This window comes from Rutilus rutilus, assembly GCF_951802725.1.
Source record: "Rutilus rutilus genome assembly, chromosome: 20".
In the NCBI taxonomy this organism is placed as follows: Eukaryota; Metazoa; Chordata; class Actinopteri; order Cypriniformes; family Leuciscidae; genus Rutilus; species Rutilus rutilus.
In genome coordinates, this window is record NC_140225.1 from 490,001 (window position 1) to 507,500 (window position 17,500).

Below are 17,500 nucleotides of genomic sequence, written 5' to 3' on the forward strand. Positions count from 1 at the left end.
GCTCACCTCATCAAAAATACTGTCAAATTGTGAAATATTATTATAATGTAAATCATCTGTTTTCTATGTGAATATGCAGTAAAGTGTAATTAATTCCTGTGATCAACAGCATCATTACTCCAGTCTTCAGTGTCACATGATCCTTCACAAATCACTCTAATATGAGGATTTGATGCTCAACAAACATTTATGATTATTATCAATTAGCATATTTTTGTGGAAACTTTGCATTTTTTTTTTCAGGATTCTCTGATGAATGTTCAAAAGAGCAGCATTTCTTTGAAACAGAATCTTTTTTAACATTATTATAAATGTCCTTTTCTCTTGTGTGTGTGTGTGTGTGTGTGTGTGTGTCTGTGTCTGTGTCTGGTGTGTGTGTGTCTGTGTGTGTGTGTGTGTGTGTGTGTGTGTGTGTGTGTGTGTGTCCAGGCTCTCCGTTTGCTCCCGGGACTCAGCTTCAGCACTCGTCCGGCTCACACACACTCACACCGGCTCCTCAAGGATCTCAGGGATCGCAGACCGTGTTCCGGCTGCCCGCCGCCGTCTCGCTCACCGGTGTGTGTGTGTGTGTCAATCTGATACTCTGTCATACGCATTATACATTAGGCAACATTCAAAAGTTTAAAGACAGGAAATGCATCCGTTTGGACTGTTGGCTCCTCCCACTAGTGGGCGGAGTCATGTTTCAAATTACCACATTTGCTGCAATATTTTATAATCGAATCTGTTTTTGACATCAGCTGTAAGATCCCTGGATGAATCTGTCACATGACTAATGTTAACTGTATTATAATTATTAAAAAATTAATCAGCTTAGCATTAAATAGTTTTTTTTACAGATTTTTACTACAGAAACAGAGCCTGTTTCCATGTAAATATTTATTTATTTTCATTAAATATTAATTAATTAATTAATTAATTAATTAATGTTAATATATTCATATTTATTATAATTAATAAAAAACTCAATTCAGATTTGTCCGACAGATGCACAGAACCCGTTTCCATGTAAATATTTTAATAATTGTAATAATCATTTTTATTAAATATGAATGAATGAATAAATATGAATATATTCTTGTTTATTATAATTAATACACATTTTTATACGCAATTTTAAGTATCAGCTTAAAATTAAATTGGATTTTTTTTTTCACAGATTTGTTTCCCACAGAAACACACGTTTCTGGTTTTCCATGTAAATATTAATTTAACTATATTAAATATGAATTAATTAATAAATATGAATACATTCATATTTATTATAGTAGTAAAAAATGTCATGAGTTTAAAATTAAATTGAAATTAAAACAATGTGTTTCCATGGAAATATATAGAATGTTTTTTTTTATATATATTTTTTTATATATATATTAGTGCTGTCAATCGATTAAAAACTTTAACTAGATTAATCACAAATTTTTTCTGTGATTTAATCGCAATTAATCGCAATAAAAAAAGAAATGTTTTTGTACGTTTTTAATATATTTTATAATGTAATAATTTCACAGTTAATCAAATTAATGTAGAAACAACATAAAGACAGTATATTTTAAATACTTGTTTAATGGCATCTTTTTATGAATGAAGGCCAGTATTACTGATATTAATACAGCTACTGATTTTTTTTCTTTTTCACATTTATTAGGCTTCAAAAATATAACAGTTTTTAATTTAAGTGAACTTAAAACAATGCTAACATAAACCCATAATAAATGTCATATTTATTCGTGCCCTTCCTGTCTTAACAGTTAGGAAATATACAGAAATTTAATAAAGTTATCAAAGTTATGTGCAGTCTGCACTGCATAAACTATAAATTAAATAGTTAATCCTTATTAAAGCTACAAAAGTTATTTAGTCAACAGCAGTGAGTCATTTTCTCTGTTCCCTTTGTTCTTTAACTTTACTGACAGGAAGCTTTATTGGCTGCTGTCCCTTTAAGAGCAGACACACACACACACACACGCGGATCTCACCGTTTATATACTGTCTATGGATCTCACACGCGCCTCATTCTCTCGCAACTCTTTGTTCATTTTAGACTTTATATAAATCATTTAAGACTGCTCTTATGAGGATAATCGACAAAACGGACATTTTGGGATTGTTATTGTTATTGTTAGTTCAAGCGCGAAAGAGAACTGGATTCTGGCGCCCTGTCTATGTGTGTGTGTGTGTGTGTGTGTGTGTGTGTGTGTGTGTCACATAAGGACATTCACAGACAGCGCATTCTCTTGTGTCTTGCCGCGCTTGAAATGTTTAAAAGCATTTAAATGAATAAGAGCGTGATCATAAAATGTAAAGCTAGCCAATGGATGGCAGAAAAGACGGATGCTGCGTTAATTGCGTTAAATATTTTAACACGTTAAACCAGACAAAAATTAATCGCATGCGTTAACGCGTTAACGTTGACAGCACTAATATATATATATATATATATATATATATATATATATATATATTATATTTTTATTTTTTTTATTATTATTTTATTAAATATCAATGTTTTGACAATTATTTATATTTTTTATATATATTATAGCTAATACATAATTTTTTACAAATCTTTTTTTTTTTATTGGATAATTTTAGTAATTATTGTCTAATCGCGTGTTTATTAGAGTGATGTTAACCAGATTGACATGAGCGGATCAGATGAATGTCGTTCGTTTTGGTGTTTGATCTCTAGTTTGGTGAAACACACGTCCGGTTTGATCAGTATCTGGTTTGCTTGCAGAGCTGCAGGAAATAAGCAGCTCATATGACGTGTGTGTGTGTGTGTGTGTGTGTGTGTGTGTGTGTGTGTGTGTGTGTGTGTGTGTGTGTGTGTGTGTGTGTGTGTGTCAGGCGGGCCGATGCCGCAGCAGATCCAGGTCCAGTCGAGCAGCGCTGACAGCAGTCCAGAGATGAACACAGTGTCCACAGGTGAACCTTCATCATCATCTGTGTGTGTGTGACGGCGCCACCTGCTGCTCAGTGTGTGTGTGTGTGTGACACACTCTCTCTCTCTCTCTCTCTCTCTCAGCCACGGTCAGTCTCCCGGCAACCATCGTCACGACGTCGGTGCCCACCTCCATGGCGGGTCACATGATGTATCCCAGCTCACACACGGTGATGTACGCGTCGGGTCCCACGCTGGCAGACGGAGGTCTGGTGCTCAACGCCTTCTCACAGGGGCCGGTGTCGCACGCCCAGACGCAGGACACGGGTGAGTGAGTGTGTGTGTGTGTGTGAGTGAGACAGAGATTTTATCTGGCCCAGCTCCGTTCCACAGAACGGGCCTGTAGCGGCTCAGATCCGGACTGAAGACATGGACCACACACGGTCCAGCACTAGCCCAACACTAGCCCAACACTAGCCCAAGGCTCAGCCATTAATAAACCACATCAACTCGTCCATCTGTCACCCACAGCCGGCCCTGACCTGACACAGAATAGGTTTATTATTAGTACTGATTCTCAGCCTGAACCCGAAACACAGCCACACCTGAGCCTTATCTAGCCCAGTCCCAAAACACTATTGTTATCTTTTATACATTATATACTTCTTTATATTTTTTTACAGTACTTGCCATTATTTGTTTTGTTAAATGTTTTGGTAATATTGTATGTAAACACAATCATTGCAATAAACTGCATTCAATTGAATCAAAAATATCTCTCTCACACACACACACACACACACACACACACACACACACACACACACACTCACACAGTCTATAAGACAAGTGTACCAGACAGACAGTGTAATCACAATAATGTTTTTTATTGCAGAAAATGTCAAAAAGTGGTAGTACAGTAGTGTATAGTAGTGTATAGTACAGTATAGTACAGTAGTGTATAGTAGTGTATAGTACAGTATAGTACAGTAGTGTATAGTAGTGTATAGTATAGTACAGTAGTGTATAGTACAGTATAGTACAGTAGTGTATAGTACAGTAGTCCACATGTGTGTGTAGCATCTGATCTCTCTGGTGTACAGGACCTTTGTGAAGACACTTCTCACTGAAACGCACGTACCTGAAACTCAGCATCGACGAGCGTTTGATATCACTGTCGGAAAACTTGTCATAAAGCTTCTTGAGGTTTTCATTGCTGAAGAATCAGGGCAGAAGTGTGTGAGAGTGAGCAGAAGAGACCGGTGAACATGGGAGCGCGTCTCCTTCCTCTACTCGTGATCAGATCGAGTAAAACACATCTCAGTGCCTGGTGGAAACACACCTGAGAATGAAAGATGATGTTTGAGTTCAGCAATAAGCAGCAGATCAAACGCTTCACAGGTGGACTCCATGACCACACACACACACACACACACACGCACAGCTGCTCTCCATGACTCCACTCACTCACACACACACACACACACACACACACACACACACACACACAGCTGTTCTCCATGACTCCACTCACTCACTCACACACACACACACACACACAGCTGCTGCTCTTTAAGCTCAGATGAGCTGCATTACACTGCCCCCTACAGGTCTTTAATATCCAGCAGTTCACTTTTAAATCCCACAAACCCCTGCACTGGGCCAGAACTCCCACAAATCCCTGCGCTGGGCCAGAACTCCCCCCTGCACTGGGCCAGAACTCCCACAAACCCCTGCACTGGGCCAGAACTCCCACAAACCCCTGCACTGGGCCAGAACAGGTTTTAGTTTGATACATATAATAAAATGATGAACTTCATGGTGAACAAAATAAATAAAAGACCTCACGATAATGGTGAAATGATCACAGAGATTAATTATAATCCGTTCAAAATGTTAAAGTGTAGGATTGTTTAAAATTAATCTTTGAAGACAAGTATAACCGAATGAAAAGAACTGTCATTTCTCTGATGATTTTACCATAATCATGTGGTGTAAAATACTCCACTAACACTATAACATGATCATAAAAGTATTCAGTTAGTGTGTGTGTGTGTGTGTGTGTGTGTGTGTGTGTGTGTGTGTGTGTCGTCACCTTTATTTATATAACGCTTTTTACAGTACAGTGTTTCACAGCAGCTTTACAGAGATAACAGGAGAATAATGCAACAGAGTTTGTTTCCAGAAGAATATAGCGTCAGTCCAACTTACTGAGATATAAAAACAAGTTTTTGTGTATGTGTGTGTGTGTGTGTGTGTGTGTGTGTGTGTGTGTGTGTGTGTTCAGGTGGTGTTCCTCAGGTGTTCCTCACGGCTCCTCCTGGAACGGTCCAGATCCCCGTCTCAGCGGTGCAGCTTCATCCAGTACGGCAAGATCAACACTTCACAAGTGAAACTCTCAATATTCTCTCGTTACCCAGCATGCATCTCACTGCACTAATGCACCGTGGCCTGCAGAGGGCGCTGTGATGATGCATGAGCACTTCAGTCCTGCACACACACTGATGCTGCGTCTCAGTTCACCTACTCTTTAGTCACTGTAAACTGGCCTGTCAATCATCTTTCACAGTTAAAATCCTCCACATTTGATTTAATTCCACTTCCTGCTGTACCGGAGAGAAGTGTTGATCTGCAGTCGCGGGTCTTTCATGCGGAGACTCTCCTCAGATTAATGCAATAATGATGATGCGTTAAAAGTTAACAGTCAAACGGATCTTTATAAAAGTCCACATTGTTATTGCAGATGAAATATAAAACGGAAAACATTAAATTAATATTTTTCTATCAGGATGAACTTTGATTAGTCACTCAAACCTTCATCTAAACCTCAGCGTCGTCGTGCACATCTGCCATGTTTTGTAGTTTTTTAACACTTTTTGCAGTGAATTGTGGGTAATATCAGCTGTAATAGTGAGCACGGATCCACACTTCAAAAATCCACCGGGAAAAGTGGATCATCCGGGACTTCTGGCACACACTCTTCAACACACTTAATCTCACACACTGTTCAGGATGGAGAGTGTGAACACTGAGACGCACGGCGTGTCTCACACACTCACACCCTAACACACTCACACACAGAATAATAGGTTTGCTTTTGCTTCGAGATTTCACTTTCTCTCGTGTTTTGAAGTGATACGAATAAATGACCAACAGTTATTCTTCATCTGCACATGGAAATCTGATTTATGAATTGGCAAAATGAACCGTTAGATGTTCCAAACTGTAGACGCTGACTTCATGCTGATCTTCTTTTAACCAAATTCAAATTCTGGAGTAGAATCCCAGAATGCATTGCAATTAAGAATGGGTTTCTGTGGAAATATTTATTTATAATTTATTTATATTTATTAAATATTAATGTATTCATAAATGTTAATATATTCATATATATATATATATATATATATATATATATTTAGTTGCAATCAAAATTATTCAACCCCCCATTGCAAATCAGGTTTATTGGCTAAATGTACAGGCTTTCAGCGGTTTGCAGTGAACAAATCAAACTAAAGTAAGTGAAATAGTTCAACAAAACAAATGTTTCAAGTGGTTTCCCCAAATTCAACTGAATATGCAACTTTTAATGACTTCTGCAGTCTCAGAATTATTCACCCCCTTCATGGCATCTCTAACACTGAGTAGAACAGCGTTTGCTGCAGACGAGGTGTATAACAGACTTCAGCTTCTGTGTCTGAGGGATCTGAGCCCGTTCCTCATGAGCAACGCCTCCAGTTCAGGGATATTCCTGGCCTTCTTCAAATCCCCCCAGAGATGTTCTATAGGGTTCAGGTCAGGAGACTGTGATGCCACTGCATCTCCCAGGACTTCTTCTGCAACCAAGGCTTGCTGGACTCTGAGGAATGCTTGGGATCATTGTCCTGTTAAAGGTCCGAGCTCCTGAATCCTCCCAGGATATCCTGATACTTCAGTGACTCCATCTCTCCCTCCACACGCTGCAGGTTTCCAGAGCCGGAGGATATACATCAGCCGAGAGCACCTCGAGAGGTTTCCAGAGCCGGAGGATATACATCAGCCGAGAGCACCTCGAGAGGTTTCCAGAGCCGGAGGATCGACATCAGCCGAGAGCACCTCGAGAGGTTTCCAGAGCCGGAGGATATACATCAGCCGAGAGCACCTCGAGAGGTTTCCAGAGCCGGAGGATATACATCAGCCGAGAGCACCTCGAGAGGTTTCCAGAGCCGGAGGATGTACGTCAGCCGAGAGCACCTCGAGAGGTTTCCAGAGCCGGAGGATATACGTCAGCCGAGAGCACCTCGAGAGGTTTCCAGAGCCGGAGGATGTACATCAGCCGAGAGCACCTCGAGAGGTTTCCAGAGCCAGAGGATATACATCAGCCGAGAGCACCTCGAGAGGTTTCCAGAGCCGGAGGATCGACATCAGCCGAGAGCACCTCGAGAGGTTTCCAGAGCCAGAGGATATACATCAGCCGAGAGCACCTCGAGAGGTTTCCAGAGCCGGAGGATCGACATCAGCCGAGAGCACCTCGAGAGGTTTCCAGAGCCGGAGGATATACATCAGCCGAGAGCACCTCGAGAGGTTTCCAGAGCCGGAGGATGTACGTCAGCCGAGAGCACCTCGAGAGGTTTCCAGAGCCGGAGGATGTACATCAGCCGAGAGCACCTCGAGAGGTTTCCAGAGCCGGAGGATATACGTCAGCCGAGAGCACCTCGAGAGGTTTCCAGAGCCGGAGGATCGACGTCAGCCGAGAGCACCTCGAGAGGTTTCCAGAGCCGGAGGATATACGTCAGCCGAGAGCACCTCGAGAGGTTTCCAGAGCCGGAGGATGTACATCAGCCGAGAGCACCTCGAGAGGTTTCCAGAGCCGGAGGAAATACGTCAGCCGAGAGCACCTCGAGAGGTTTCCAGAGCCGGAGGATGTACATCAGCCGAGAGCACCTCGAGAGGTTTCCAGAGCCGGAGGAAATACGTCAGCCGAGAGCACCTCGAGAGGTTTCCAGAGCCGGAGGATCTACATCAGCAGAGAGCACCTCGAGAGGTTTCCAGAGCCGGAGGAAATACGTCAGCCGAGAGCACCTCGAGAGGTTTCCAGAGCCGGAGGATGTACATCAGCCGAGAGCACCTCGAGAGGTTTCCAGAGCCGGAGGATGTACGTCAGCCGAGAGCACCTCGAGAGGTTTCCAGAGCCGGAGGATATACATCAGCCGAGAGCACCTCGAGAGGTTTCCAGAGCCGGAGGATGTACATCAGCCGAGAGCACCTCGAGAGGTTTCCAGAGCCGGAGGAAATACGTCAGCCGAGAGCACCTCGAGAGGTTTCCAGAGCCGGAGGATCTACATCAGCAGAGAGCACCTCGAGAGGTTTCCAGAGCCGGAGGATGTACATCAGCCGAGAGCACCTCGAGAGGTTTCCAGAGCCGGAGGATATACATCAGCCGAGAGCACCTCGAGAGGTTTCCAGAGCCGGAGGATATACATCAGCCGAGAGCACCTCGAGAGGTTTCCAGAGCCGGAGGATGTACATCAGCCGAGAGCACCTCGAGAGGTTTCCAGAGCCGGAGGATATACATCCGAGAGCACCTCGAGAGGTTTCCAGAGCCGGAGGATATACATCAGCCGAGAGCACCTCGAGAGGTTTCCAGAGCCGGAGGATATACATCAGCCGAGAGCACCTCGAGAGGTTTCCAGAGCCGGAGGATATACATCAGCCGAGAGCACCTCGAGAGGTTTCCAGAGCCGGAGGATGTACATCAGCCGAGAGCACCTCGAGAGGTTTCCAGAGCCGGAGGATGTACGTCAGCCGAGAGCACCTCGAGAGGTTTCCAGAGCCGGAGGATGTACATCAGCCGAGAGCACCTCGAGAGGTTTCCAGAGCCGGAGGATATACGTCAGCAGAGAGCACCTCGAGAGGTTTCCAGAGCCGGAGGATGTACGTCAGCCGAGAGCACCTCGAGAGGTTTCCAGAGCCGGAGGATGTACGTCAGCCGAGAGCACCTCGAGAGGTTTCCAGAGCCGGAGGATGTACGTCAGCCGAGAGCACCTCGAGAGGTTTCCAGAGCCGGAGGATATACATCAGCAGAGAGCACCTCGAGAGGTTTCCAGAGCCGGAGGATATACATCAGCCGAGAGCACCTCGAGAGGTTTCCAGAGCCGGAGGATGTACATCAGCCGAGAGCACCTCGAGAGGTTTCCAGAGCCGGAGGATATACATCCGAGAGCACCTCGAGAGGTTTCCAGAGCCGGAGGATATACATCAGCCGAGAGCACCTCGAGAGGTTTCCAGAGCCGGAGGATATACATCAGCCGAGAGCACCTCGAGAGGTTTCCAGAGCCGGAGGATGTACATCAGCCGAGAGCACCTCGAGAGGTTTCCAGAGCCGGAGGATGTACGTCAGCCGAGAGCACCTCGAGAGGTTTCCAGAGCCGGAGGATGTACATCAGCCGAGAGCACCTCGAGAGGTTTCCAGAGCCGGAGGATGTACATCAGCCGAGAGCACCTCGAGAGGTTTCCAGAGCCGGAGGATGTACATCAGCCGAGAGCACCTCGAGAGGTTTCCAGAGCCGGAGGATGTACGTCAGCCGAGAGCACCTCGAGAGGTTTCCAGAGCCGGAGGATATACGTCAGCCGAGAGCACCTCGAGAGGTTTCCAGAGCCGGAGGATGTACGTCAGCCGAGAGCACCTCGAGAGGTTTCCAGAGCCGGAGGATATACGTCAGCCGAGAGCACCTCGAGAGGTTTCCAGAGCCGGAGGATGTACATCAGCCGAGAGCACCTCGAGAGGTTTCCAGAGCCAGAGGATATACATCAGCCGAGAGCACCTCGAGAGGTTTCCAGAGCCGGAGGATGTACATCAGCCGAGAGCACCTCGAGAGGTTTCCAGAGCCGGAGGAAATACGTCAGCCGAGAGCACCTCGAGAGGTTTCCAGAGCCGGAGGATATACATCAGCCGAGAGCACCTCGAGAGGTTTCCAGAGCCGGAGGATGTACGTCAGCCGAGAGCACCTCGAGAGGTTTCCAGAGCCGGAGGATGTACATCAGCCGAGAGCACCTCGAGAGGTTTCCAGAGCCGGAGGATATACGTCAGCCGAGAGCACCTCGAGAGGTTTCCAGAGCCGGAGGATCGACATCAGCCGAGAGCACCTCGAGAGGTTTCCAGAGCCGGAGGATATACGTCAGCCGAGAGCACCTCGAGAGGTTTCCAGAGCCGGAGGATGTACATCAGCCGAGAGCACCTCGAGAGGTTTCCAGAGCCGGAGGAAATACGTCAGCCGAGAGCACCTCGAGAGGTTTCCAGAGCCGGAGGATGTACATCAGCCGAGAGCACCTCGAGAGGTTTCCAGAGCCGGAGGAAATACGTCAGCCGAGAGCACCTCGAGAGGTTTCCAGAGCCGGAGGATCTACATCAGCAGAGAGCACCTCGAGAGGTTTCCAGAGCCGGAGGAAATACGTCAGCCGAGAGCACCTCGAGAGGTTTCCAGAGCCGGAGGATGTACATCAGCCGAGAGCACCTCGAGAGGTTTCCAGAGCCGGAGGATGTACGTCAGCCGAGAGCACCTCGAGAGGTTTCCAGAGCCGGAGGATCGACATCAGCCGAGAGCACCTCGAGAGGTTTCCAGAGCCGGAGGATGTACATCAGCCGAGAGCACCTCGAGAGGTTTCCAGAGCCGGAGGATGTACGTCAGCCGAGAGCACCTCGAGAGGTTTCCAGAGCCGGAGGATGTACATCAGCCGAGAGCACCTCGAGAGGTTTCCAGAGCCGGAGGATATACATCAGCAGAGAGCACCTCGAGAGGTTTCCAGAGCCGGAGGATGTACGTCAGCCGAGAGCACCTCGAGAGGTTTCCAGAGCCGGAGGATGTACGTCAGCCGAGAGCACCTCGAGAGGTTTCCAGAGCCGGAGGATATACATCCGAGAGCACCTCGAGAGGTTTCCAGAGCCGGAGGATGTACGTCAGCCGAGAGCACCTCGAGAGGTTTCCAGAGCCGGAGGATGTACATCAGCCGAGAGCACCTCGAGCTCCTCATGCTGAACTGTAGACAGAGTTCTCCACAGCATACGCCTCATTCCTCCTCCAGACACACGCTGATCCACAGGGACGGACAGCTCCAGTTCTGTTCCATCGCTCCACAGAACAGAATCCTAAAACTTCTGTGGCTTATTTACATGATTTTGAGCACTTCTTGTGCTGTTGGGTCAGTAGTGGTGTAGTGCTGGAGCTCTGGCACGCGTACGAGCTGAACCTCAGAGCCACCAGATCTTCCTGCGGGTCTTCTGTCACTCCAGGGTTATAAGAGCTGCTGATCGCTTCCTCCTTCTGCTAGTCCAGGGAGAGTAACCACTGTTCCTTTAACTCTGAACCTGCGAACTCTGCTTCCAGCTGTGTCTCTGGGAACATTTAGTGCCTTCGCTATCTTTCTGTTCCCGTTCCTCGTTTATGAAGGGCGATGAAATCTTCTCCTAACTCATATTTCTAACACACAGTCAAACGCTCCTCAAACCTCTCCAGTTCAGATGTGTCATGTGTTCTAGCTCTAGCTCACCTGGTGCAGCTAATGAAGCCCTTGATTAGCGAGACGACCCCTGTTCTGCAGATCTAGGCTGTTCTGAGGGATTATATCGGGGGGGGGGGGGGATAATTCTGAAACTGCAGAAGTCATTAAAAGTTGCATTTTCAGTTAAAGATCACATGATCAGATGTGTATCACGAGTGGATTGTCAGTGTTGGACTAAAGGATCGGGAGAACTGCGACTGTAAGTGTTTGAAATCACTCCGTTTTGAGGTTCCAGTCGACGTCAGTCACACATGAGCTGTGTGTGTGTGTGTGTGTGTGTGCAGATGACAGATTGTGATGGTCCTGGAGTGTGATGTTGTTGTGCATGTTTGATGAACTGACCCAAGTGTGTGTGTGTGTGTGTGTCTCTCCTCAGATGGTGATTGGTCAGTCCAGCGGCACCAATAGCCTCTCGGAGCTTCAGCTCGTCAATCTGGACGCCAAGAGCACCTGACTTTACAAGCAGAGCCTGAAGACACTATTTATTAACGCCTTTCGGAGATAGATTTATACAGTATGTCACTGGTGTGTGTGTGTGTGTGATTCTACAGGACGATATCAGTCCCTCCGCAGCACAATGAATGAGATGAAGCCAGGTGTGCGTGTGTGTGTGTGTGTGTGAGAGAGAGAGAGAGTGTGTTAGTGTTAGTCTAAGTTTACATGTTTTTCTATCCCGGTGGGGTCTTAAACCTGAATGCAAACACACTCATGGGGACTCGTGTCACTGTGGACGGGTTAGTGTGTGTGTGTGTGTGTGTGTGTGATGGGGAGGTTTAGGGGTCGTGTGTGTGTGATGTGGAGGTTTAGGGGTCGGGTTAGTGTGTGTGTGTGTGTGTGTGTGTGTGTGTGTGTGTGTGTGTGTGTGTGTGTGTGTGTATTGTTGTCGCTTCTTTTGTTTCTGTGTAACATCACTCTCAGGGTCCCCGTGTTTTGATGTCTGGTTTCCCTCAGATAAAGCGAGTCGTTCTGCTGAATAACTCCAGTTAGTTTTCTCTGACAGCCGTATCTCCAGTTTCTCACACACTCCTCCACTGGACTGTGTGACCTTCATACACACCTCTAATGTAAACCACACACTAGAACGGCACATCTCTGTTTATCACATGACTGCTCATATGATCACAAAGAGTCTTCAGTTCATCTCATGAAATATCATTATATGGCTGAGCACAAGATCATCTCATGTCTTCATATGTGAACACACACACACACACACATTTAGAACAGTAGAATAACTTGCTGAAGCAAATGGCTATATTTTCATTGATCATTGATCAATTTATATTCTAATTAATAAAAAATTTCGAGTGTGTGTGAGAGAGAGAGTGTGTGTGTGAGAGAGAGAGAGTGTGTGTGAGAGAGAGTGTGTGTGTGTGTCAAGTCACCTTCATTTAGCGCTTTTAACAATATAGATTGTTTTAAAGCAGCTTTACAGAGATAATAGGAAATTAAAGTAACAGATTGTTTTGACTTTACAGCAGATACACTAGTGTGTGTGTGTGTGTGTGTGTGTGTGTGTGTGTGTGTGTGATTCACTGTTGTGATCAGCGCAACTCTTCACGTCTGACAAACACTGGCTTCTGCGAGTGTGTGTGTGTGTGTGTGTGTGTGTGAGGGATGCTGGTGAAAACTCATTTGGCCTTTGTGAAAACATGACGAGACATTTGGAATTGTACATAGCCTGTTTTCTAATATCTGAGATGTGTGTTGCCCGTGTGTGCGATGGCATGCAGTTGTTTTTTATAGATATTTTGTATACATTGTAACGGTTTGCTTATGAAAGCAGATATTTGACTCACCATGTAAATTAATGTAATATAAATATATTATATTGATTTATACAGTGTTAAGATGAGAAATACTTTTTCAAACTCTTTTTCTCTCTTTTGTAACATGATTGTGCCAAACTGCCTCTAGAAATACAATTAAAAGAGAGAGAAAGAGGTTTGAGTTTTTTTCCCTCCATCCCTTCTTTCTTTTTTCTTCCTTCTTTCTTTTTCTCATCCTGAAGCCTGAACTGTGTGACGTCACTGCCTGTCAATCAAACGCTCGGATCGCTGTTATATAGAGTATATTGTCAATCACTTTCTCATTATACTCAACAAACGCTCTTGTAGAGTTGATTTTTCACTCACACTAGTATCTGTGTCCGGTCACGTGTCTTTTGAAGTCCTGCTGTTTACTTCAGATTCGTGAGCCTTTATATTGCACGTAAATGCAACTCTTGAGTGTTTTAATCATCTCGTTCATCAGTTTCTCGATTCAGATCTTCAGGTCACGAGATATCAGGAACGTCATTATTTTCGGACAGCTGAATGATGTGTCCTTTTGTTTTTCGAGTCTTTTTTCTCTCTTTTTTTATTATTTTTTCTCATTTTACCTGAATGGCACGTCATGCTGACGTCATAGAGCTGATCACTGCGCGAGTGTGTTTGAAATGTTTTTTGAAGTTAGTTTTAGAGAGATTGTGTGAGAATAACACTGATTATTTTGTTGTAAAACTTGGATTATTGTGTGATTTAAGGTTTTTTTTCTGACACAGCAAATGTACAGACCTTTTTGTAATAAAAAAATGGATCTTGTCACGCCTTTTCCCCTTTTTATGATGAAGTTCTCTGAATTTAAATTTTACTGTGGTAAACAAAAATATCACGGCACTCAAACTAGGACATGGAATGCTTCTTTCATTCTAATATTATATGTAGTTTTGCTTATAATTGAATCCAAAAGCATTTGTTTGTATTATTGCAGAACATAAACGTATATCTTTTGAATGCGGGACTTTAATTCTGTGACGTGTGTGTTGCGTCACTTCCGGTGCTGTGACTGACTGGCCGCTGAGAGCAGAAACTAGTGCAGTTTCCAGTGGTTTAGTCAGTAGTTATTGACTGATCATATTCATCTTCATCATGGCCAAAAGTGACAGCTCGTCATATTTCAGGAGGTCCAGCCTGTTCTGGATCGTGATCGTCGCGGTTTCTTTGGGGTTTTACACGGTAAGTTGAAACTTTAATGAATTATTAATTCATTCATTCATCATCATGAAAGACTTTTATTCTGTAATACTTTTAAAATTGAATACCGGTAATATACTTTACTTTAAATGTAATATAACCCTCAATTTTTGTAAAAATAAGTAAAATAAACGTGTATATACATTCATATATAGTTTATATTTGTAGATATTGTTTTGTATTAATAAATAAATTCAGTCAGTCTTTAGGTTTTCAGAAACCCGTAGTAGTGTGTGTTATGACTGAGAAAAGAGTGAAATGAGAAGTTTGATTGAGATGATGAGAATATGCAAACTCATGATGATGATGATGAGTAAATAAACACGATCTGGTTATTAGAGTGAACTTTACCTCAGTGGTTTACATGGTCTGACTAAAGTCCTGCGCTCTTATCATAACCTTTGTTTTTCTATCCCGGTGGGGACTTCAACCTGAAGAGACCTAAATAGAGGTCATGGGTAAACAAGCTTATAAATCATACAGAATGAGTTTTTTTGGAAATGTAAAAATGCAGAAAGTTTTCTGTGATGGGCAGGTTTAGGGGTAGGGTTAGTGTGTGTGTGTGTGATGGGTAGGTTTAGGGGTAGGGTTAGTGTAAGGAGATAGAATATACAGTTTGTACTGTATAAAAACCATTAAGTCTATGGAGAGTCCCCACAAAGATAGTGAACCAGACAGAGTGTGTGTGTGTGTGTGTGTGTGTGTGAGATGGGTAAGTTTAGGGGTCGGGTTAGTGTGTGTGTGTGTGTGTGTGTGTGTGTGTGTGTGTGTGTGTGTGGGTGTAACTGCTGTGATCTGTGTAACTGAAACTGTAAACTCTCTTCAGTAAAACTTTTCTTCAGTTGATTATAATTCTGACACACACACACACACACACACACACTAACCCTACCCATCACTTCATGCATTTTTACATTTTCAAAAAAGAAGAAAAAAAAAGGTTTATTAATCAATTCTCCTCGTGAAGACCAGCAAAAAGTCCCCACAAAGTAGGGAATCTCAAGTTTTACCATTCTTTTGGTCCTCAAAAGTATAGCAACACACACACACACACACACACACTCAGCAGTTGTGTTGTGTGTTTCAGTGGACGGTGTTCTGGCCTCAGGGCGTCCCGTACAGCAGTCTCGGTCCACACACACACACACACACACACACACACACACACACACACACACACACACTCAGCAGTTGTGTTGTGTGTTTCAGTGGACGGTGTTCTGGCCTCAGGGCGTCCCGTACAGCAGTCTCGGTCCACACACACACACACACACACACACACACACACACACACTCAGCAGTTGTGTTGTGTGTTTCAGTGGACGGTGTTCTGGCCTCAGGGCGTCCCGTACAGCAGTCTCGGTCCACACACACACACACACACACACACACACACACTCAGCAGTTGTGTTGTGTGTTTCAGTGGACGGTGTTCTGGCCTCAGGGCGTCCCGTACAGCAGTCTCGGTCCACACACACACACACACACACACACACACTCAGCAGTTGTGTTGTGTGTTTCAGTGGACGGTGTTCTGGCCTCAGGGTGTCCCGTACAGCAGTCTCGGTCCTCTCGGCGCTCTCGCCAAGCGTCTAGTGGACGATCATTACCCTGTCCTGTATTACGGGTGAGTGGATCCCAGCGCTCACGTCACGTCATCATTAAGCATAAGTTCACATTATAGACAGATTGTGTAATTCTCTTTGAAAAATCTGGCCTTTTGGTGCAAAATGTGTTTAACCCTCTGTTGCTCTTCAGCCTTCAGCAGAGGTTGGGTTAAGAGAAGTTTTTACTTCATCGGAAACGGTACGAAACTTGGTAAAGGTTTGAAGTGAATTGATTGGAACAGGTTTAATGATCGTGAATAAACCGCCACACTTGAGCTCCTCGCGGTCAGAAGTAGATGAGAGAGTTCCCTCTAGTGGTTAGGGTTAGGTACTGCAGCCGGACTACATCTCACTGAACGCTCAGTTACGGAGATATCAAGCTCACATTTTTAACACAACTTGATTAGATTTATGGCTTTGGTTTTCTTGCAGTTTTAGAGTAAAACGTGTTTTTGGAAAATTTATATTTCATATTTTCAATTTTAAATAGTATTTTTGTCCATTTTTCATAACAATAAATGTAAAATTCTGTACTTTTCTTAAGTTCACTTTTTAAAGGGGTCATATAATGCCATTTTTGTACAAGCTAATATGATTCTTTAGGGTCTAAATTAAAAGTTTGTAATATACTTTAATTAAAAATTCTCATTAGTATTGTAAGAAAACACTAATTTTACCTGGTCAAAAACAGCTCTGTTTTCAGCACGCCGTTTCAGTGCATGTGTCTTTAAATGATAATGAGCTTTGCTCACCCCGCCCCTCTGTTCTGTGCGTACACCGTTTGTAACACAATAACCACGCGTTGTTCATTATAAACGTGGGATTATGAATTATATTGAGAACGTCGTACATAGAAAACATGCCGTAATGTACCCTGAGTGTAAACCTTAGACGCATTGTGAAGCCTGCAGCAAGGTTTGCAAATTTCGCAAAGATTAATATAAATACTAATATAAAGGTTAATAAAACATTACACTCACATCTTCTGGAGGTTCAGCAGGAACACGTTGGTACCGATCCGTTTTTTCTCGTTTGTAAAGCTGTCTGGTGTGAAAAGATTCGCGTAAACATGAAAGCACAGACGATCGTGGGGAATCCCCGTGAGGGAATCCCCGCGTCAATCCTTTGGGCATATCGCTTCAAAAACAAAACTCAGCCACTGCATCTATAACGGCTCAGATTTAGGAACATCCAAATGACTGCTGTGTTCCTTATTACATCTAAGAACAGAACACCACAATCGCTTAGACGCCATTCTACTCCAGCATATCAACAATGGCGGACGACGGCTGTCACAGCTTGCTCAGGGCGGGTCTTCTGTTGAAACACGGCTGTCAATCACAATCGCGGGAGGGGCGTACAATCTTATGACGTCACAATATCGAACGGCTTGATTTCATAGATGGTCAAACATATAAGGAGATTAAAACAAAACCACTGGATGGATTTTAATCATG

At 44.3% G+C, this 17,500-nt stretch overlaps 2 protein-coding genes across 5 annotated transcripts in view; both read left to right on the plus strand.

Moving 5' to 3' along the window:
* Positions 1-12,054, plus strand: part of srfb (serum response factor b) — a 33,022-nt gene extending 20,968 nt beyond the window's left edge. Inside the window, exons 4-8 of one of the 2 annotated variants that reach the window (XM_084392316.1) lie at positions 430-555; positions 2,851-2,928; positions 3,029-3,211; positions 5,172-5,273; positions 11,799-12,054. In XM_084392316.1, the coding sequence (XP_084248442.1) occupies positions 430-555; positions 2,851-2,928; positions 3,029-3,211; positions 5,172-5,273; positions 11,799-11,830 (521 nt within the window). In that variant the 3' untranslated portion in view covers positions 11,831-12,054. The remainder of the gene's footprint in view (positions 1-429; positions 556-2,850; positions 2,929-3,028; positions 3,212-5,171; positions 5,274-11,798) is intronic. The other variant, XM_084392315.1, reaches the window with a different exon arrangement.
* A 2,188-nt stretch (positions 12,055-14,242) lies between these two features.
* Positions 14,243-17,500, plus strand: part of tmem254 (transmembrane protein 254) — a 5,595-nt gene continuing 2,337 nt past the window's right edge. For all 3 annotated transcript variants that reach the window (XM_084391656.1, XM_084391654.1, XM_084391655.1), the window contains exons 1-2: positions 14,243-14,418; positions 15,960-16,063. In XM_084391656.1, the coding sequence (XP_084247782.1) occupies positions 14,332-14,418; positions 15,960-16,063 (191 nt within the window). In that variant the 5' untranslated portion in view covers positions 14,243-14,331. The remainder of the gene's footprint in view (positions 14,419-15,959; positions 16,064-17,500) is intronic.